The sequence below is a fragment of the Phasianus colchicus genome, chromosome 18 (assembly GCF_987193195.1).
Source record: "Phasianus colchicus chromosome 18, bPhaCol1.hap1.1, whole genome shotgun sequence".
NCBI classification, from domain to species: domain Eukaryota; kingdom Metazoa; phylum Chordata; class Aves; order Galliformes; family Phasianidae; genus Phasianus; species Phasianus colchicus.
Window position 1 is genome coordinate 3755009 of NC_143453.1, and position 23303 is coordinate 3778311.

The 23303-nt window shown below is 43.6% G+C and overlaps 1 protein-coding gene across 1 annotated transcript; it reads left to right on the forward strand.

The window, feature by feature from the left end:
• The first annotated feature begins 5085 nt into the window (after positions 1-5085).
• On the forward strand, positions 5086-13701 carry TMEM233 (transmembrane protein 233). The gene is made up of 2 exons (XM_090152594.1): positions 5086-5380; positions 11178-13701. Exons 1-2 carry the CDS (start codon positions 5192-5194, stop codon positions 11373-11375), a joined length of 387 nt encoding a protein of 128 aa, XP_090008720.1. The 5' UTR covers positions 5086-5191; the 3' UTR covers positions 11376-13701.
• The last annotated feature ends 9602 nt before the right edge of the window (positions 13702-23303 follow it).

The following is a 23303-nucleotide window of genomic DNA, read 5'->3' on the forward strand; positions in this document are numbered from 1 at the left end:
TTCATCTCCCCTATATTTAATCCTAAGACATGCAAACTCTCTGTTGGGCTATTAGAACCTACCTGGTGGATTCTAAAAGAAGTCAAACATAGGTGAGCTTTGATGCTCTGCTTTGGGATGTTGAAGGTGATGTAAGAGAGATCCTGTTAATTCAGCGCCTCGAGGGTGCTGCTCCGACAGATTGCCTTGCCAATCACAAGGAGAAAAACTTCCAAGAACACGAACTGCTTCTAGGAAAATGGGACAGTGAGATAAAATAAGGGCTCCTCACAGCACAAAACAGGTCACCCACAGCACTGAGCAGATGCCCATCGCTGTCTGAGCTGTGGGAACAGATCCTTTGATGCTGATGTGTGACTAAATGAGGCAGGTCAGAAGCCAGGAGATGGGATGGAAAGAAATAGATTGTGACAGATATATGGAGACATCTTCACGTGTGTTTAAGCACCAGCAGGTTTGATCACTCAACTTATTAGTTGGCTTCAAATGATGACAGTACTTCAGGAATGGAACAGTGAATGGAAAAATCTCTGATTTTTTAACCTGGACGTTTCCCTGATCACACATTAATTGACTGTTAATAATTTACCAAAGCAACAGCTCATCAGGGACTTCTGATGTTTGCAAAGCCACAGTCCAGAATGAAAAATAAGAGCGTACGGCTGCAAGGATGAAATAGGAAAGTTATCTGTAAGAAAAGCATTTCTCTCCTGATACCTCTTAGAGTATGGGCACAAACCAGTCCCAGTGGTGGAGTAATGCATCAGCCCCACAGGCACTGCTGACTCAGTTATACCCACAAAAATACAGCAGCACAAGGAATTCTCATCACTGTAATGGCAGTGATGTGAACAGTCTCAGGGACAGGTCTAAATTAACTCTTGAAGTGCAGAGTAATGTATATGTATGTATGGCAAGCTAGCCAAAAAAAAAAAAAGCCAATGGGATTCTGGTCTTTGATTCCTGAATGCTCTCATTTACTTATGGCAAAGGCTAGATTCAACACCTTGTGCCATGTACAGGTATTGACACTCTCTCATGGAAAAGAGGTAATTTTCAAATGACTCTTCTTTGTTAGCTCACCTACTACTGTGTTGATGAGAAATCAGCAGCAAAATTATTCTTGTAACATTTGGATACAGGATTCAGTTAAATAACATAGCAGCTCCCTGTCTGAGGAAAAGTATAACTGTGTGAATATTTAATATGTGTGAAAACCAATTAACTGTGCCTATCTGATTCAACCTCATAAATTAATAACACCCCTGCTAGACTCCCAGCAAATCAATTGGAATTCAAGGGCCCTTTAAAGGTTAGTTTCAGATTCAGAGATAAAGGATTATTAGTTTGTCATTATCTCGCTCTGCCTGCCTGAATGGTTTGAGCATTCTGTGATTTGTCCATAGAGAAACTTATTTCAGAGCCAGGAATGTCTTTGTGGCTTATTGCAACAATTTCCTTTGCGTAAGGTCAGCAGAGAGTTTGATCCTAATATTTATTTTGAGTGGAACCACAGGTACCAATAAAGGGCATGAAGCAGCCTCCCAAATCTCTCCCTTCTTGTTTCTGTTCATGTTTTAGTCAGTTCTGTGCGTTCAACCTGTCCGTGCAAACCATTCTGTTTGCAAGCTCTGCTACACAAACACTACCTGAGCTGTTCCCATGAGGATATTGGGGTGATTGGCCATTGAGTCCCAAGGCCAGTAGCCAAAACCCAGCCAGCCAGCTGCCCCAGACCCGCTCCCCACTGAGCTCCTTGATTCATCCTTCCTCCCACTCCCTTCCTCCCCTCCCATCTCTCTCAGTTTCCCAAATCCCGTTGCTTTTCTTTCCCATCTCCCAGTCTGTGCTCACTCTTGAGACATGAGTGACGTGGTTTAGTGGCATGGTGCTGATGATGGTTGGGCTGGATGATCTTAGTGGTATTTCCCAACCTTTATGAGTCTATGATCCTATGATTACTACTGGAGAAGCACCTGGATGATACCAAAACACCTAAAACCAAAAACTTAATGGCCACCTCTGGGGCCTGCTATTAACCTTCATGGCATAGCTGGCATTGGGGTCAACGCAGTGCATTACAAAACCTTTTTGTACTTTTTTGAGACCATAATCATCCTGTACTCCTTAGTACTGCTTGGTCTATGAGTTTGTGAAGTCTTGCTATGTGGCCCAACAGTCATGAGAATGAACAGCAAGTGAGAAGAGATGTTCCCACCTACTTGTCAGTCCTAATGCATAACGTTTTACAAATGAAAGCTAGAATGACCAGATACAAAACTCTTATTTCTCAAAAAGAAAAGAAAAAAAAAAAAGGGAAGGGAAGGGAAGGGAAGGGAAGGGAAGGGAAGGGAAGGGAAGGGAAGGGAAGGGAAGGGAAGGGAAGGGAAGGGAAGGGAAGGGAAGGGAAGGGAAGGGAAGGGAAGGGAGAAGGGGGTTTTGTTTTTCCCCATAGAAGGATACTACTGCATATGTTGTTATTAAAAGGAGCTTTTGAGGCTATGGAAGGCTTCAGTCCACTTCCATGTGTCTCATCTCTGCCTGTTGAGAGAAGGGGAAGCACTGGTCCACATGACAAAAGTACCAACCCTGCTGTGTATGAACAGCTTCAATCCCTGCAGGTTTGCTTGTTCCTCTTGTAAAACAAGGATGTTTTTCATTATCATGAAATCATATGAAGAATTTTAAACTGCTGAGTAGTGGATACAGCATGAGAATTTTAGACATTGAAAATGAGCCACATAATTTCCAGTCTCCTGGGTTTATAGTTTTATCTTCCCTTGGTGTTACAAGGTAGGTAGGTTTACAGTCCCCTTGGGAAGGATAACATGACTAAACATTGGAAGATGCTTAGAATTTTTTCTTCAGATAAGTAGAACTCAGCATGGAGCCCTGTGTGGCCACTGACTGTTACTGTGACCTCCTGTCCCCAAACCATCTTTGGAGTGGAGAAAAGTGGAGAAAGGCTTCTGGGAACATCTTGTCTGCTCTTTTCAGAATGGCTTGAGCCCACAGTCTAGCCAGAAAATACTTTCTTGGGGAAAAAAATAGGAAGTGTTGTTCACAGCACTCCTTTGTTTATTCCTACAGTCTTTCTTTCTGCCTGGTTGTCCAGGAAGGTTGGAAAGAGAGGCAACCATGGGCAGCCATGTGGTCGTATTGAGAAATATCAAATTGTTGAAGGCAAGGTTGGATGGGGCCTTGGGCAAACTGGTCCAGTACCAGATCTGGAGGTTGGTGGCCCTGCCTTTGGCATGGGGTTGGAGCTTGGTGATCCTTGAGGTCCCTTCCAACCCAAGCCATTCTATGATTCTATGTTTGCTTAGGACACTACTTGCAGTACTGTTGGGTTGCTATTTCTCTGCTCTCCCTTAAATCTTTCAGTCTCTTTTTGTTCAGAGCAGTCAGAGAAGAGCAATGTACTCGTCTTTGCTGTAGTGAGCACAGAAGGTGTGACCTGAAGTGAGGCTGTTGGACCTCACCAGCTCTGCTGCCATATGGGTTGACTGTGCTCATCTTCCCTTTGAGGTAAGAATCTTCCCCAGGTTCTTGGAGATTAACCACCATCTCACTGCAGTACATGAAGCCATTGTTTGAATATCCCTTTTTTTTCCATTACCTACAAGTCAGTGCCATTTAAAATGTAAGCAGTATTGTCCCAACATGATATATTTCCTGCATTTCAACCCATCTTCTCAAACCACTAAATTCAGCTGCAATAACTGCCTTACGGCAGAGCCTCTGTCTCACAAACCTCTTACTGAGCTGTCATTATCACAAATTGCCCTGAATGTCTGACATCTCCCATAGCTCCATGTGTCTTGCAGAAGGTGAGTCCACGTTCTCCATCCCTACTGAAATCAATTCTAAAAGTAACCGTGCAGTGTGATACAAACTCCATCTTCTGAGCTTATGTGTGTTTAAAGTCCCCTGAGAACATATCAGAGGTTTTACAGCTCCAAAAAGCCCATGCCCGAGCACTAATGGGTGAATTGGCAAGCAGATGTAACCTTGGCATTTCTTACTGCTTCCTAAAGACATAAAATCCTTTCTTTCATCATGTTTATAGATCAGGAGGTTCTCATTCTGTGTTACATTCCAGGAATGCAGCCTGAGAGATGATCAGTGCCTATGGAAGTAAAAATATTGCACTTATACAGGTCTTTATTGTGTTGACAGCATTACGTCTTGTGGGAGGACATCTGCAAGCAGGAAGCAATGGCTCCATTTGAGACAACTGCAGAGCTCCCAGTGCTAAAGGTGGCTCATTCATAAGGCTCTGTGCACACCTCCTGCTTGCTGTAACTTCAATGAATGAAATGCTCCCAGGAAAAGCCAGACACGGACACAGTTCAGCCTCAAAGGTCCCTCCATTTTGCTCCATTATTATTATAAAGTGGGTATGATAAAGCTTGTTTTCTTATGGTATATGGCACAGTTGGAGCCTGTTCCTTTCTGAACACAGGCTTCTCCTCACTAACTTCAAAACTGTGATGGAAGAAGAACTTTATTTGTTTAATTTATGTTTGGTTTTGTTGTTTGTGTGTTTTTATTGGTTATTATTGGGGTTTTTTCACCCATATCGTGGGCTTTGAACTAAACACATTTGTTTCCCTGCTGTCCCTCATGCTTCCCCCGAAGAGAATTTCATCATACAGATGTAATGCTCAGTAAGGACTGCATCACTTGCTAAAAATTGGCCAAAATAGCCCGGGCCTGAGCCGCCAAACTCTTTAAGCAGATTATTTTCAGCCAATCTTTAATATTTTCGCTAAGTTTAACATGTCACTTGGGGTCAGTTGGCAACCTCAGCCCGGACCAAAGGAAACGCCTTTGCAGCTGTGATGCCATTTGCTGCCGGAGCTCACTGAATGCAAGGAAATCCTCGAAGGGGATGATGCGAGCGCAGTTAAAAGACACTTAACCAAAGGCCGGGAAAAACTCGGGGTGCACCGCGTGTCTTTTAGTCTCATCTTCTTTTTTCTCCCCCCATTCCTTGGACGCGTTGTACCGCTTGGCAGTAGAGGAGCCGCCCGCCGGGGGGGCGGGACGCCCCCTGGTGGCCGATCCGGGAAGCGCCGCGCAGTGCCGCTCCGGGCGGCTCCCTTGGCTGGGTGCCGCCGTGGGGTCACGCCTGCCCGGTACGCGGCGCTGGGCTTTCCGAGCCGCCCGCCCGCCGTGCCGCAGCCTCATGTCCTCGCTCCCCGCCGGCACCGACATCAAGAGGGCTTTGGACAACAGCCCCGAGACAAACATCGAAGATGAACTCCCCGACGGTCCGCCGCAACCGCGGCCGAAGAACTACCTGCTCCTCAGCATCCTCGCTTGTTTCTGCCCCGCGTATCCCATCAACATCGTAGCCTTCGTCTTCGCCGTCATGGTGAGTGTCACCGCGGAGGGCGAGGGAGGCTCTGAGTGCGCGACCCCCGGTTTGGGGCTGCGGGTGCGAGTAGGGCGATCCGCGGCTGTTGGCTCCCGCCCGGAGCCGTTCCCATCCGCTGGAAAGGGGCAGAGTGGGAGCGGAGGAGCCGGCATCGGAGTTAGTGGGGCAGAGAGCATCAGCCAAGGGTCCGTAGCGCTGCACTAGCAGGTAACCGGCTCAGAAAGGTTTGTCAGATGACAGACGCGGAGGGAAAGGCAATTCGGGGCGAGTTTTCAGTCTCAGGCTGTGTGAAGGAGGGAAGTTTATCCCAGTTCATGAGATCTGTTGCATCGACTGGCTTGCATGCTGAATCGGACTTACAGACTGGGAAAGGGGCGGCCGGGGAGCAGAAATCAGGTCCGCACATCAGTTAGGAGCTGTTTGCTTCAGCTAATCGAGTCTGATAGTGTCACTTTTTTGGGAGTAATCAGCCTTTTCTGCACGATGCTGAATTTGTCTGCAAGAAAAGCAGACGAAACAGCCGTGATTTTAGATTGTTGGCAAAAAAAGCTTTATGTTCTTTCAGCACGCTCAGAGAACGGGCTTACTCCTCCGTGCCGTAACCCATTTGCATAGCCTTTAATAATGCAGCGATCCCGTTAAAACAGGAAGGACTGATAGAATCCTCTTCTCCAGGCTGAAAGTTGCAGAGTCAGGTCCAGAGTTTTCTGATAGGACTTATGATCAGGGTAATCAGTAATGCTGCAATGTATTTCTGTTGTTTAGGAGCTGGAAAGGTTTTAAAACATGTTGTGTATTTTCCTCCTTTTCCCTGACAGCCAGGTTGAAAAGGTAAGCAAAAATATAGCTGTATCTTTTTGCGATTAGCTGTTAGAATACTTGCCCATCTCCAAAGTATACTAAAACAAACTCTGCTAACACTAAGATTGATCACAATTCATACCCTGATGTTGGAATATACACTTAAATAACTTAAAGGAGCCATTCAAAGCCATCTTCATGACCATTTTTGTTCAGAAAAGAAAAGTATTAGCTGTCTCTTTAATTTTTTCTTTATTATTAATTACACACCACACTCTTCTCATTGATTTGAGAAGGAGAAATCTGCCAGGTTTGGTACCCAGCACCTCTTCACTTAGTGGGCACTGCGGGTCCTGTACAAAGGAGTGAGAGGTGATGATCTGGGGCTGCAGGCATCTGTTCTGTGACAATGCTTTCACTCTGGGGCTGTGCAGAAGTTAAATGCTGAGGGCAGAGTTTGGCCTCTAAAGACTTTTGCACCCCATATGGAGGAACGTCTGCCCACGGCCCAGCTGAAGTTCACGCAGGCTTTGGGAGTCAGGCTGCAGTGACTGTCTCTGTGGGATGTATAGAAACCGAGGTGGGAAGAGCACTTCCTGAATGTGAAACAATCTGTGCAGGTCACAGCTGTGCAATTCCTTTAAAGGAGGGGAATCTAAAACTCAACCGATAAGTTCCACTGTGTGCGGATGCCTTCTGTTTCAACATTATTCTTTTCCATCTTCTCCATGAAAATAACACGTCTGGCTTGTTTTCCTCAGCCCTATCCCTTTCCTTTTGAAGCTGCAACCTGTATCTGCTCCATTCACCTCTGCTAGAGGTTCTGCTTTTAATCACTGCTCTGCTGGGGCCTGCATCCCCCTCTCTCTGAGCACATTTCCTTGAGTTGCTAAGTGTTGATGCTGAGATACAAGAGCAGGTTTCTTCTTTTCTTACTATAGCTTGTATAGGTTGCCTGAGATCTTGTGTCAGAAGAGGTCTGGACCCACAAAAGCAGAATTCTCTGTACTCATTTCCACTGCCTACAATGAACCCAAGGGATGGAAAAGTCCCCTTGGCATGCAGAGGGGCATGCCCCTTTCAGCACCCTGTTTGTATGTGTCTGTCCTCCTTAAGCGTTCTCAATTCAGACAATGAAAATAGCATTCATGCTAAAAGTAGAGTCTGGGCTCCAACACACCCCCGAATTAAATGACAGATTCGTCTTCGGTCTCTTCTGTTGCCCCACTTACAGCACTGCTTTTCTCACTCTTTTCTCACCTTTAGGGGTACAAATCTTCCCATTCCAGGTCTTAGCTGACTTTATTTTTGGACCTTTCCCAGGTCCTCCCTGTTGTGATGATAAACTTTTTTTTGCTCTCTGCCATCACTGTGGCCTGGTAGTTCCATGAACCTTGTTGGCCTTACTCACTATATCACCTCCAGTTGTCTTTATTTCAAAAATTTGTGTGGCAGACTGGTCATCCCATTCCAGGTGGCTTTTGTAAGTGCCTTATAGGACACCTAATACCTTACAGAACATTGCTACCTACTTGGATGGGATTAAACAAGGCACATCAGCTGTTCTTAAGCACGTTCACATTGTTCTCATCTCTGCAAAATGGTACAGCTTTCCTCTCCCATAACACTTTTAACTTGTCCTCAGGGTGACAGAAGCACAGCGTTTGCACAGAACTGTACAACCTGCAGAACAAACTATGCTGTCTCTGAGTCGTCCCCCAGGTCCCTCTTCTCTCTCCTTCTCTGTTTGTTGTTTGCAGTGAGGAGTCACACTGAGCCAGCACATCCAGTTCCTCCTTTGGTCTGAGTTAGGGAGAGTATCTCATTTCCAGGCACAGTCAAATAAGATTTGTGACAGTCTGGCTTTTGCAAAAGCACAGAAAATATTGATCAGGGCACCTCTGTCTGGTCTGCCCAGAGTTTTAAGAGATGGGGAGGAAGATTTCTGTACCACTTCTGCTTCTACCATAAGCAGTCTTGTGGCAGTGCGGAGAAGAGAACGCATGTTGAAAGGAATTCATGGTTCATAGCTAATTCAGCACTTTTCTGTTTGTGTGAGAATTTGCTTCATTTTTGATCAGCGCACGTGAAACTGGTGTCAGTCACTGAGATTGCTCAATAAGCTGCTGTGGCTTTAGTTTAGATTATGGCTACACAGAGTGAGGTAGCAGAACCTTGAGAAACTGTCTGGTGTCAGGCTGACAGTGGCTGAAATTCACTGGAGAAGTTGGACAGACCAAACATCTCACACAGATGCTGTGTTCTGTACACATTGCAGTCACAGGAAATAATCACAGATGGAACGTTGAGGGCTTTAACAGTTAATGTTGCCTATCATGTTGAAAACTGAAGGCTCAATCCGAGGGCTCTTTGAAGTAGATGGAAGTTAATTTCAAAGAGCTCTACCCCAAAACCTCTTTTTTTTTTTTTTCTTGGAAGCTGTCTAAATTACACCATTTCATTTAAGCCTCTTAATAAAGAAGCTTTCGTCTCCTTCCTGTCTCTCCCAAATCCTCTTCTTTGTCATTAATGCTATTTTCCTGCTCTTCGTCGTGGGTTTGTATTAAAATGACATTACTTATTAAGCTGCAGAGGGTGAATTATTTATGAAGCGCCCGCAGGAATCACGCGGGTGTTCTCCAGGCTTCCTAAATACATTAGCAAAATAACACAGAACTGCAAGCTTATGCTGCCATGTCTTCCTTACAACTCTGGCCTTACTTTGAGACCACATGTATGGGGACCTGAGCTTAGCGTGTTTGCAGGACCACTGATGGTCATGGAAACTGTGACCGGATGTCATGGAAAGCTTTTCCTTTGGTGGGCTGGGAAGCAAAGTCATGGCTGGGGTGCCAGTGATGCTTTTCCAGTGTTTCTCCCTGTAGCCACAGTCGTTCTGTTGACAGATGCAGGAGAATAAGTCAGCCTGCTCATGGCCAACGTAGACCGTTTTCCATTTATTGACCATTTATTGAGCCTTCCTGAAAGGCTTTTTTGAGAAAACCTAAGAAAGCTCTTCTTCTCTAAACAAGACTGCAGAGAACAGTGGAGTTACTTGTGCGAGAGGATCTGTGCCAGCCAACCTTTTCAACAAGAGGTTGTGTTGATGGAGAACCAGGGGTGACTGTGCCACTGTTCTGCCTGAACAATTATGTGTGGCCAGCCCATTAACGTATGGAAACAAGCATTTTTGTGCCCATCATTTACATCTCTTCCCACTTTTCCCATGAATTTCATTAGCCAATCCCAACAAAATCTGATAGCCAAGAGAGGAATTAGAGGTATTCTTTAGGGAACTGTAATAGAGAAATGTTTAGGCATGTAGGCTGCCAGGAAGAGGAGAAATCTATCAGTGCTCTCCTGAAGGGCAATCAGCAGCTCACTGTTTCTCAGACACAAGAGAGTAAATACCTGGACTTATCCTTGAGATGCAATTCTAGGAATATGGGCTCCATTGCTCTGGGACTGCCTTGGCAAGAGTGATCCTGCTGCAGTGCTAACAGCAAGGATGTATCTAGTCCATTAACTTCTGTGTTCACTAATTGACAGACCACACAGAGATAATGTCTGTCATTATTTTTCTGCTTGGCAAAAAATGCTCTACAAACAATGCTTGGTATCCCATGAAGTCTAAAATAAACTTTAGTAGCCACAGTGCTTTTCTCTGAAAAAGAGTAAAGATAATTAGTGAGTTGTTTCCATTTTTTCAGTGGTAACTGAACAAAGAATGCAACTGCTGGATCAGGGATAATGTGTTGATGGAAGTTATATAGCATTTAAATAATATGAAATTCAGCATTAAGGCTAAATAAATTTTTGAAGGTACATAGCATGGTGGTCATGTAACTGAATGGCATTCTTAGTGCCATTTTGAGGCAAATCTCAGTGCTGTACTGGGTGGTGTTTATGATCTGGGTGAAAGCACATGGAAGCTAATGAATCAAGCTGTCAAATCTTCCGTTCAGCTCTGGGTCGGACTGCAGGATTTGCTGATTGCACAGCAGAAAGGCAAGTCTCACAGTCTCAACATCTGTGTTTCCCAAGCTGAAGATGATGACATCTCCACATGGTGGAAATGTCACTGGTGTTGTGACTCGCCTTGCTTTGATGAGAGAGAGGTGCATGAATCCTTCCAATGTGGTTCAGCTCCTACAGTGAATTCATTGGCAGCATCACCTTTAAGATCCCTTGTGCTTCGGAGGGACTCATTTTCAGGAGAATTAAATCACTTTAATTAAATCACCTTTCGTCTTTCACCCTTGTTCTCATCAAGATCTTTCAGGTGATTTTTACCTTGATGGATTTCATCCAAGCTTTTATGGAAATACACAGTGGCAAGGAATTAGAAGTTATTTGCTCTCTACAGAACAGCTCTTCTTTCCTTTGGTTTAGTCCCATTGCTTTAAAAGCATTTGTCTGAATAATCTCAGATTAAGTTTAAAACCTCTCTAGCTAAGAAGTCTATGTGATAATGAAGGCACTTCTACTGCAGAAGAGGCAAAGTTTGCCTTTAAATGATGGAACAATGATCTATATAATGCTTGCTGCTTTCACTTATCCGAAGTGTTCATTCATTTCCTGCTTTCCAGTCTCTGATCTCCACTCTTCTATCTTTGCTACCAAAAAAATTACTCGTAACCAAAGCACACCAAGTCTGATCTCACAGAAGATCCTATCACACCTTTTTCCATGTCACGAATGGAAAACATCTGCCTAGATGAACTTAGGCTGTTGAGATAATATCCGTATGCCTGATGCACACCTCTGAATGTATAAGATAATAATTATCAGTACGTTCTAACAGTGCAAAGGAGCAGAATTTCTAGCATGTGAAGATGGCACTCAGATGTGTTATTCAGATTACCTAGATGTCCTTGTTTCACCTTTTCTGCTGTGACAATGGTTTGTGTACAGATGCCTGTATTTGTTGGCTCTTTTTTAAAAAAGTCACAAATTTTGTTTCCTTTTTTTTTTTTTTTTTTTTTTTTAACAGGCTTTAAACAGTTATAATCAAGGAGACATAGAAGGATCAAAAAGACTGGGTCGCAATGCACTGTGGGTTGCAGTTGCATCAATTATCATTGGCCTTGTCATCATTGGAATCTACTGCGTAGTTCATTTCACAACGGTAAGCAAAATGCTGTCAGTTCCAATGCAAGCACTTCTTGCCTATGCAAGGGCTTCAGAATAAGAAGCTAAAGACAGTAAAAACCATCTCTATTACACATTTTCCAAAAGAGCAATTTTTACTTTATTTTGAAATTTAGAAAATGCTGTTTTCTGTCATTAAGTGCAAACGACTGTGTTAGTAGCAGAATATTCTGGAAACTCTTGCATTTCCCATAGGCTTTTTAATTCTGGGCAGCTTCTTCCTTTCTTTCCCACCCCTCAGTTTCTTCCTCTGCAAGACCTACAGCCCCCTAGAGTTCAGGTAATTACATCTCAAGCTGTTAATTTTCAGTCTCACAATCTCACTATCTGTCCAACATTGCTTTTTTTTAAACTATAAGGAGGAGAAACAGTCAATTACTATTTTACCATTTGATGTTAAGGTGTAAAGCTATATGTAAAGCTACTACCAATGTAATGCTGCCTCGACTTGCAGGTTGTTTGCAGCTGATCCACCTTCACACAGCTGGAATGGTAGTAAAGAAGCAGAGTCCCAGTGGCTATGCAGACTGTAAGCTTATTAGCAAAAAAGAACAAAAGTAATTAGAGCTTCGATATCCTTTCTTAACACTGCAACGGTATGTTCTTTCCTCCTCCCAATAATGTTCCCCCTCCAACAAAATAACCAATTTAAATCCATTTATTATTGGCTGTTTTGGTTGGAGAACCTTTTTTTCCTGGGCTTTCCAACTCACTGTACAAACTTCTGTGTAAACTAAAAATAGAGATCACCTCAACTGACACATGGACATCTCTGAGGGGTGGAATGGAGCAGCTGGTCAAACATGTGCAACGCTTCAGTGTGCCCTATGGAACTCAATAGTTAATGGAACTGGGGGCCGTTGCTGTAGGATATTGGTGCCTGGTGCCACCAAATCAGAGGTGACTTTCATTCATTATTATCCCTTGCATTTTGCAAACTCTTTTCAGTACAGCATTGGGTTTGTTGAGCCCTCACAGATTTAAAACCAAGTCAGTTCAGGCTGGGAGTGCCAAGTTTTGTAATTGACAGCAGCAGTAAATTCCTCGGTTCCCTCCTGCCACCTTATCATTTCCCAAACACGGAGAGCACAAGGGGAGCAGCTCAGGCTTTTTTACAAGTAGAGGGAGAGAAGGGCAGCATGAGGAGTGGCAAAAAACACTGGATTGAAGCATTCACATTAACTAGGGCACAAATGTCTACATTCAACTGCATTTAATATTTCACTTCCCCAACAGTGAGATCCTGTTTGCTGAACGTGAATGATTCTTTGTGCCCACTGACAGACGTTAGAAGTAGCACCTGACATCTAACTAGCATTTGTAAGCATCTATATCCTACCCTCAAGGAAGCATGCAGTGGTAAATCAGTGTAATATGACTTTATTACTTATCTTCTTAAGTTTTGTCTTTTTAGGATTGTTTATTTTATTTTTAAGAATGTCTGCATTAGGTAAAAGCATTTCTAGATGCCTGGGATCCCTCAGCATACTGCTGGGATAGTAATTTCTTGTATTGAATAGTTTCCATAGAGGCGTCTTGGCCAAATGGTACTTCCAGTTTGTGAGGGCTGAAGTGACAACTTTGGTGGATTCATCTTGCTCCATGGTCTTCCTGTCCCTTTACTACCTCCCTTCTCCCTTTAGCCCCTTGGAGATCCCTTGTTTCTAAGAAGGTATTTGATAGGGGTGACAATCTTCTTTATTTTTCTAACGTGAAAATGAGTGAGTAGGGGCACTCAGCTGCCCTTTCTACCCTCTGTGTTTACTCAAGTCTCCTTTCTCTTGGCCACTTATATTTTATACTAAATTGGTTTTGAGTTTGCCATATGACTGGCACGGATGGCGTTGCGTGCTCCATGCAGTGGTCTCACATCCCTGTGTACTTCTGTCATCATTATATGCAGCCACTTTGCAATCTCTGCTCACACGAAGTAAACCTAGCTGATTTAATAAACATGCATTGATATTGGCAAAATGGTACAAAAAGGCCTTAATGGAATGAGTCAGCCCTGTCACTGATTTATTTGATTACCACGAGGCACAGTTTGATGTTTCTATGATACATATACGTATTTTTCATGAAAGTTAATTTAGACTTCACCACATGTATGACAGACTTCTCCCTTCCAGGATTCATTCTCATGTATTTACCATCTACCATATTATCCAGTTGCTCCTACTGATATTCATGTTGGCTTTTCTTAGTCTTAAAGGATACGAGTCCCACTGAAAATTGTCATTAAGATACCTCCCTTTTATTCTTCTTCCACAACCCTATGCTTGCTGTTCACCATCTCATTTCCAAGTTATGTTGGTACTTCATCTATTCTCACTTGTCTCTTTAAGTAGAATTCTTCACCTGCTCTGAGGGACTGGCTGCACATCCCAGAAAGATTTTCCTTCCTGGCCAGAAGTCACAGATTTCGGGCCTTCCCCATCAGGGGAATCTCTCTGTTCAGCTCTTTTTCAAGTGCAATGTTTAGTTGTCCATCCTTTGCTTTGCCCCTGTTGGTCTTCACAGAAGAAAGCAGTGTTGTTGGTTAGTACACCCCAGTGCTTCGCAGTACAAACTCTTACCTTGACCACCAAAGAACTTTTTTGCCACTCTTGAGCATCTCTCATTGAAACTGCTGGGGAATGAGTGCTCAGATATCTCTCCAGATCTGGACATAGTTCCTTCAGCATTCACTGGAATGTAATTTGTTCACTGTGAATGGTATTTCTAGAAGACTAGTTTGATAAGGTCATTGTCTAATGTGATGAAACTCAGTGTCCTCTGAATAACAAAACTTGTGCCCTATTAAAAAATCTAGCCAAATTCACCCATTTTTTTCTGACATCTCTTCTGGCTTTTTGGTACCCAAGCCCGTTGTGTGTTCCATCCTGCTTTGGAAAGGGACTTTAGTCCTGTGCTTTAAGCAGAGCTGAGAAAGGTTCCCTGGAACGCCACCAGCCCCAGCCAGGAGAAAACCCACTTTGGAGAAACAGTGTAAGAAATTCCCAGTTTGAACAAGTCTAGCAGTAATTATACTCTCACTAATGATTATACTTCCTTGTAGGACAGCAAGGTTAAAAATACATGATCCTGCAGTTCATTTGGACTGTTTTAGCCAAATCTGTTGCTTATGAATTATGGAATGAATAGGAAGGAGCATGACAGAAGAAGTTTTGATGCTCATAATTCATCCCTGCAGTGGCTTGTGATTGCCAGTGACACTTGGATAGCCTGCTAAGGGGAGTAAGCTGCCCACAGAGCTCTCTTTGCCCAGGATCTGTTGGATTAAATCATGGACCTGCATCTGGTAACAACTCACAGACCACAGGAACACTCAAAAGGCTGTTATGCATCTTACTGAAAAAAGATCAGCAGGGGCTGATAGGCTCAGGAAGAGGAAGGTCCTTTCACTTTTCAGCAGGTTCCTACCTTGGAGCCTCAAGCTTCCTCACTTGCTTTCCTTGGTTTACTCATTTGCCAAGCAAGGTAACACAGGAATAAAGGCAGGAGACACCTGCACCTGCATGGAATAAACAGCACTGACTTTCCATTTTTCAGATTTACTCGGTGCAAAGCCAACTCTGAGCTTGTGCTGCTGCCTTGGAAAGCCTCATTTGTTCTCAGTATTGACATGTTATCTTTAATAAACATATACACACAGAGAGCCTGGAACAGGGCTCACCCCACACTTAGGGATCATCTACTTTCTGCAGTCATAACCCTGAATGCAGACAAGGGGAAATCATCACTTTCACTGCTGGAGCTGACCTGTCTGTTCTGATCAACATAAACCGGTGTGTTCCTTGTTGTGGAGTGCAGTCACCAAGTGATAAGCTGCATTGTGCATCCATTCCACTCCAGACCCAATTTCTACTTACTCCATTCTCTAACTTTTGACCTGTCTTGCCAGCTTCTTCTGCACTCGTGTCTTGCCAGTCCATTGCACTGAATTACATTTCCACTGCTTGCTCAGATGTAACTTAAACCAGTATTTATGTCACCACTGAGTATAACTGTGCATATGTGCTCATAGGCATGTTGTCCATCAAGAAGTGCAGTGAGAGAAGGGCTGTATTTGTCTGCTGTGAGGAGACATAACAGCAAACTGAAATTGGGCAGTGCTATGTGCCACAGCCTGTGGATGATGTTAGTCTGCTGCAGTATGCCTGGTTAGAAGTAAATTGAGTTGAGAGATTAAATACTTACTGATAGATGACACTCAGCTCTGAGCCACATCCTGAATTCTTCCTGTACTTCTGAGGCCCTTTTCTCAAAAAAAGATGTAGGAGAAAAAAAAATAATAATAATGGAGAAGATCTGAAAGGTATGAAAAAATCTCTGTGTGTGGGGAGACAAAATGAACATGGTCTGTTTGGCTTGGAAAATGTGGGAGTCAAAGGCAAGCAGTTGGAGGCAGCAAAAGAAGGTAGAGAGGAGTTATTTGATGTCTCTTATGAATGAGATTGAGAGATATCAGAGGAAAGCAGTTTTAAGCTGGAAGATACTTTTCATGTGACATACAAAGCTGCTGCAGAACTGATTCCTGCTGTTTGCAACAGACACCAAAAATGCAAATTATTTGAAACTGCAACAAGAGAAGTTAAGAAAGAAAGCTTAGAGATGCAGATATAATCTCAGCCTCAGAGAGTTTCTAAGCTACAGATTGCCATAGCTGATAGGCAATAAAGAGAGAAATATCCTCCAGGATTTGGGCTTTTCTTACATACTTCTTCTAGGCATCTGCAGCGTGTCACTGTTAGGGGCAGGATGCTGTGGGTCAGGCTGTTTGCTCTCACCCAGTACCACCATTCTCCCATTCTTTCATCAAGCCTGTTAGTAGCCTTTCTACAGCAAAGCAAGGTTCAATGAAGCCTACTTGTCTGACTGCAGGGACTGATTTGCTGATAGCAAAGCACAGGGCACAAACTTCAGCAAAGTAAGAGCCCATTTCCTGCCACTGGAAGATCCCAACATGGATTGATTCGAGCAACCCAGTTTAAAAATTCTGTTCAGACTGACAGATACCTGGTGCCATTAAAAACACTGCTTTGATTCAAAGCAGTATTGAACCACTAATCTAGAGGGATGTTTTTTAAGAGAACAAGTGATACTAAATAATGTATCCATTAGATCTGTAGAATTAATAATTTAAGCTCACAAGGCAAACTCTCTGTCTTTTCCCCCTTTAAAAACATATTTTTGTGTCCTTGCAGCATGCTATCTGAAGACCAGGACTGCACTTGGAATACATCACCATGTAAATCTTAGGAGAGGAAAAGTAAGAAGAAAAGGAAACCCATCTTTCCAGACTGTTAGATTTGACCCTACAAGTCTGCAGAGGCATGTTGCTGACGGATGCAGTGATAACCCAGTTAGTAAATCAGCATGGTGTGACCAGGTTTTCCAAATTATTTATTTCTACAGAACCTCAGTGTAAAGAAGTGGGTTTTTTTTGTTTTTTTTTTGTTTTTAAATTTTTTTTTTATTTTACTCTAATGTGATAACCTTGCCCTAACAACTCCCTTTTCTTTCTCATTTACATGAAATGTGTGCTGGGTCCATGACGTTCCCTGGCTGAGCCAAGCCAAAGCCAACCTATCTCGACTGTTTCTAGTGCACAGTGTAAGCTCTGATGCACAGCCTGCTGGAGCTAGTGGAACTCCTGTCACCTTCAGTGGGTTTTGGATCAGGCCATGAAGGGTTTTTGTATTCCTGTACGATAGTCTCAACATAACAGAATCAGAACGACTTGTTTGTGGTTTATCCCACAATGTGATTTTGTAATGCTGTGGGTGTACTCTGACTCGGTGGCTGCTTTCTCCTGTCACCCCCAGCCTTTTGGTCTTTGCATTGGGTTTTTCACCACCTGGGACCGATTTCAATCCCTTAATTGTTAGAAGATACTTTTGTTCCGTAGCATCCATATTTTTAATGATTTCCTCTTGTTTAGTTGTCTTTCCTTGCTGAACTCCCTTAACTCAGCTCTAGTCCTGCACTAAAGTTGCACTGATCATATTTTCCTCTTCCTTCCTCCATGTATATAAGAAGTTTTTCTTTTTTTATCTCACAAAAGCTCTTTTTAAATAGATGTTCTTTCTCATCCCTCTGTTACTGTTCCTACAGCAAGTCACATTGTTTCATTGTGTTCTGCTTTGTTCGTGTCTTATTTTTAATTCACCCTCTCGTCTTGCTATGAATAGTCCATATATCAGCACAGAGATGGACAGACTTTTCTACACTCACTGATTTACATAGACTTGCTGATCCTGAGTTACCCCTCAGTGAACAGCCTTAGGCTGCACAATGGATGCCCTCTAAATTACTGCAGTTTCTCCATACCTTATGAAAATGTAGAGAGGGAAAACTAGTTTTAATTAGCTGAAAACTGTTTGAAAGAATGTATTTCTTTTTTATCACCCAAATATTATGTGTTCAGAGGAGTGAGCTGCGAGTGTTGACACAGATGACAGCATCTTTGGTGACTGTTGCTCCATTTGTTTTGATTGTTACTACACCTTCAAGCAAGCTATGCCAACTTACACTTACTCTCCTTGCAGTAACATAAATCTGGACTGAATACCCAGAAATGCATGGGAGTTTTACAGGTGCACGTGAGCAATGAATCATGCCTGGCAGGAGTATGCCTATTATTCAAAAAGAAAAAAGAAAAAAGAAAAAAAAAAATCTCCCAGAAATCTGTACTTGTTAAAGCATATGCCTGGAAGTAGCATGTATTTTCTGTGCCTTGGTATTGTATTTTTAATGTGCTTTTTTCACTTTTCTTTCTGCCAGCTTCTGTTTTTCATTGAAGTCAGTGATGCACAGCCTGTCCTTAATTACTCCAATACAAAACTTCACTCTTAATCAGTGGAATGAGTTGATTTCTTCAGCACTTACACTGATGTAATTTGTACGTGGCAGAATCTGGCCACTGGTTTTGATGACCCTAAGAAGTGGCTGTTCTGTGAACTTCTCTTTGTTTTTTTGAATACTATTTCAGTGGTCTGATAATGTCTTGTGGGACTATGAGTAGCTTGCCTTATTATCAGATATGATACAACTGTCATTGAGAAGTGGAATAAAATTACTTTTACTTCATCTCCATTCTGGTATGTGGGAAGTTTCTTTCCTGTTTTTTGTTTCAAACAGTATTTTCCCTTTCTCAAACTTATCGGGTGACTTCAGAGTTAAGTCAATGGAAGCAAACATGGGATTTCTGCCCTACGTTGTTCTGTTCAACCGATCTGTACTGTAGCTAAAACGTGCAGAAGTTGTTTGAGATGAGCTGCCACTCAAAATCTCAGCAGGTTGGGCTGTTGGCTTTGTTTTCAAGGCAGCATCCAGAGAAAGAGTGGTGGGGCATATTCAGAAGGGTCCATCGGTGTTCTCAGTGGGGCTTTCCTACCACAGCTGGGAAAGGCAGCCAGGTGAGCTCACTACAATAGGTGACACAGGTCAGCACCCACTGCTTTGCATTGCACTCATCAAAGTGAACACCACTGCATCGCTGCAGTAACATTTTGGACACAAAATATTCCATCCCAGCACTGCCACTGAAACCAAAGCACGTGGAATGGGAGGGGAGAGAGAGTTTCAAAGTTCTCCGAGCATTAGAGGATACACAACTTGAAGTAGTTTCTCAGAGTGCCTAAGCAGAATGTAGATCAATAGGAGCGAGTCACCTGATTTGTTCGGATGCTTTTGAAAACCATAGTGGAAATCTAACTTGCATCTTGAGGCTCATAAATATCTCTGAAATCTCACTCATAAGATAAATGGGAATTGAGCCATTGTAACTTCGGTGCTTCTGAAGATAAATGGTGCTACCTCACAGTGCTATTGATTGGTATAAAAATAAAAGCTTTATATTAAACTACTTGATGTGACAGATATGGGAAAATGCAGCAATTCCTCTAATGTCCTTTAGTGCTTCTGTGTCATAGGTAATCTTATTTCTGCTTTACTGATATATTGATATCATTTCTCTTCATTTATTTATGCTTGCATATGCTTCCAACCATGCTTGAGAATGCAGTTGAACACAAATCCTTCTCCTCCCCTCTTGGGCTGGAAATGAATGCACTCCTTGTCCAACCAAATCATGTTGTTGTAGGTTTGATGGACCCAGACAAAATGAGGTAATCAGCATCTTAATCCAGTTTGAAGAAGAGGAAATAACATCTCACTACATAAGCCATCAAGATCTTGGGTGCCAGCAGTGGCTGTGCAAGGCAAGATGCTGTTGTCTGACTGAGAAATTAATGTCTTCTTTTTCTTTTTGAGAGCCACGCAGACAAATTTCAGTATCTACGACAGGCACGGGAGATTACACGTCCTTCATCGCCATCTGTCTGGATTTGGATTTGACCCGTTATTACTATGCATTGCACCTGCCAAGGCAGATGAGAAAAAAAGAGTTGTCTTGAGCATGTTGTGATTTTTGCTATTTTGTGAAATAGAAGGGGAGGAGGGGGAAAGCAGTAAGATGTATTTCAACTCAACATCTGTGCCGTGGTCAGGAGAATAGTCTTCCTTTCATACAGCTGCTTCAGGCTTCCAGTTTTTTCTGCGGTCTTCCTGCATGCTGAGGGCACTGCTTATTGCCCAGAGTCCAACTCTCTTTTCCTTCCTGCATGTATTACAGGCAGAGACAGATGGAAACTTGAAATTGCTGGCCTCAGCTCCTGGATCAGATTAGCATCTTTAGCTTCTTCCAGGGCAGCTGCATTCTGCAAAACAGCAGCGTGCCTGTATCTTGATACGTAACCTTAGAGCATGGCTTCTAAATATATGAGGAGTTTCTTTGCTGCTGTCTGAAGGGGGTCAGCCAGACATTCAGATAGCATGGGGGTGTACATTTCATCACACTGCACAGCAAAGAAAACATCAAGAGGACAATGTGGAATCCTTTGGGTGCCTCCCTGCAAGCACATCTTGAACATCAGCGCTGGTTCCTCAGTTTGTGTGGTTGCAACCACAGTCTGTGAGCATTGTGGCTCATGGGCCCAGAATCTGTTGCTTTTGTGCCTGTATCTATGGGTATGTGCACACAGTACGAGCTGTGCTTTGCCTTTCGACCCTAATCATCTCAAAATGAGCCAGGATACATCTGCTGGGCCAGTGGGCACACATCTCCCTCTAGGCTTGTTTCCTTACCTGGACGCTGGCTTTGCCAGTACTTAAGATGGATTTTGTTCCTAGTTTGCATCAGTAGGGAAGGGACTGTGCCACCTTCTGAGTTAGCCTTTATTTTGTACGCACTGTGTGTGCATATATGCACAAGAGGATGCATCTGAAATACCAGATTTCCCAAAACAAGTGAGATTTAAATAAAAGGAAGTCACTAATTGACATGGGAATAAGTTGATAAGCCACATCCTGCTGTGTGCAGGACAGTCTGCATGTCTGCAGCTCTTCCAAGAATCATAGGCAGTACACAGGCAGGTCACTGAAGGTGTGCAGTGCTGTGTTGGAGGAGAGACGCTGAGCAGGGATGCAGTGCTCTGCCTGCAACTGATTTTTATGCTCACTCACCATTTTCCACCTCCCAAACACAACGGCATGTTCTGCATGCACCACAACGGCACGCCTGCCTTGAAATGTGAGTGAGCCTTTAAGGAGGCGGCCCAACTTGACTTCCTCTGCAGCCCGGCCAAATGGGCTATATTCAGAAGTGACCTAAATGGAGAAGGGTGGTATGAGAAGGATCGCTCAAGCAATAGAAAGCTGAAGGAACAAATCCAGCATGCCAAGGTAGAATGGAAGGTTATAGAAATTTACCGGGGAGGTTTCTGCACTTTATTTTTTCCTGTCTTGGGCTCTAGGATAAATTCTGCTGCTGCTACCAGCTGACTCACTTGTCTCTGTGGCACAGAAGGAGCACTTGCTCATATATCCTTTATAATGTGATCTGTGTCATGTCTGAATTTGATCTGCTAGCTCATGACTGAGGATGGCTCCTCTGTTTCTATCATATCTATCTGCAGGGCTGAGTCAGCTTCCACTTAGCTTGCAGCTACTTCTCTTTGACTAAATAAGCTTATGTCATGTCAGATACCAACGGATACATCAGGATTTTAAAACACACAGTCCAAGATATTTGGCCACTACACTTAATTTTTCAACACATTTCAGGCAAGAGAAGGGGAAGCTCCAGTGAAATGAAGGGGTGCACACCAGAGCAGTCTATGAGGCCGTGATGAAACATGGCAGCCGCATCTACATGCATCTCAACCAGAGTTCAGTCATTTTGGATTTCAACCAACTCCAGGAGATTGTCCAAACAGGTCAAATGGGATTTTGACCTACAGCATTGGTGGTCGTAGCATCCCTTCCTTGTGTTACCTGATGAAGAAGGATGGGAAATGGTAGCTCTAGAAGATAGGCTGACTCAATGGTAAAGTTGTCACTTAACTCCTCAGCATTCACTTGACTCCATTTAAACTGTAGTTTTGATTTATCATTGCAATTTAGATGATACTTTCCATGGAAATCTGCGTAGTTAACCCTAGCTGGATCCTGAACATACCAGAACAAGATAGTGTTGAGTGCTGCATTTGTATTTAACTAAAAGGTTTTGCAATAGTCACATAACACAGCATCGTTTCCCTTTGGCTGATGATTGGGAAAGTCATGCTTTTAGAGGCAAGATGGGGATTTCTGGCTCATCATTTTCTCTAATTCTTTTCAGTGAAAACATTTAAAGTCACTATTCATGGGCATCCCCCAGAGTTGTAGGGCAGAGTACACAGCTGAACACCTAATGAGGTTAGTGTATTACCCATGCAAGGAGTGCTTACTAAAGGCTAAGTGGCCTGTTGCTGTGTCCTTTGTCTCATAAACATGACAAAACTGAAGTTTGTCAGCTGTCAACAACAGACAGTTCCAATGGCAAGTGACTGCTCTGGTATTCTCACTAACCAGGAACCTCATTTGTGGTGAAGAAATATGGAAGACTGGATGAAAGAATGCTGTTATGTCCTCATCTGGCAATAAGAGCAGGAAGGTTAAGGGAGGTGTGTGAAGGAAAGGGAGTTTGTAGCCCTCCTTTAGAATGTGGAGACAGGCCTAGGGTGAGGTAGGGGGAATTTTGTATGCCCTTCAGATTGCAGAGCATGGAAGGAGGCAAAAAAAAACATCACAAATTTGCCTCCTTTGAAAGGGAGGAGCAAAACTGCAGTGCTCTGGAGACGCAGCGGGCAGATGAGCTCTGCCAGGCCATCGTGGCATGTCTGCAGCTGAGCTCTCAATTCCCACATCTCCTTTAGGAACAGCTGTGAGTGAGCTGGGCTCTCCTTCAGGCTGATAGGAGAAAATGATACCGCAGTGCATGTATGACCATGCATGTGTCCACTGCTTCGGTCCTGTGCAAGGCAAGGAGCTCCCAAAGGCTTTGGAGTGACACTGCATGGGAAGCAACCATTCTGTCTTAATACCAAAGCTTTAAATTGAGAAAAGCTTGGACTTTTCTTACCCAACAGCCTTGTGGGCTGTCAGCAGGCCTTGTTCTGGAGTGTGTTATCAGTCTGTGTTTTTTGTATAAGAAGACCATCGTAAAGCAGCAATGAGCCCTAAAGTGGAGATGCTGCTGCTTGCAGTGCATCCGGCTCTGCAGGCTGTCACAATGGCTCCCCAATGGGCAAAGTGCAGAGGTGTGAACCTCCAACCTGCCCTGCGTGTGCATTTGTGCCAGGGGAAACCCAACCATCGGGTCTGCAGGGAAAGAATATGAGCGTGCTAACCTGCATTAAGTATCAAAACAGCAACAGCTGCATTTTATAGCAGTGTAAGAGCTCTGTGGAAGCTGGGAATGGGCTCACAAGCCCTGTGATGAGCGCTCCCATGCTCAGGGCATTTTGCCCACGGAAGACAAATTAGCAGCAGCTGTTCCTGCAGGCAGGCAGCAGGAGCCAGCCACGCTCCCAGGGCTGGGCACGGGGATTCTGTCGATCCCAGCAGAATTCTTCCTCCGCGT

Excerpts from the sequence above, each read along its gene's own strand:
- TMEM233 (XM_090152594.1), top strand. The coding sequence starts at position 5,192 with ATGTCCTCGCTCCCCGCCGGCACCGACATCAAGAGGGCTTTGGACAAC. Across the intron at positions 5,381-11,177 it reads CCTTCGTCTTCGCCGTCATG|GCTTTAAACAGTTATAATCA; the intron begins GTGAGTGTCACC and ends TTTTTTTAACAG.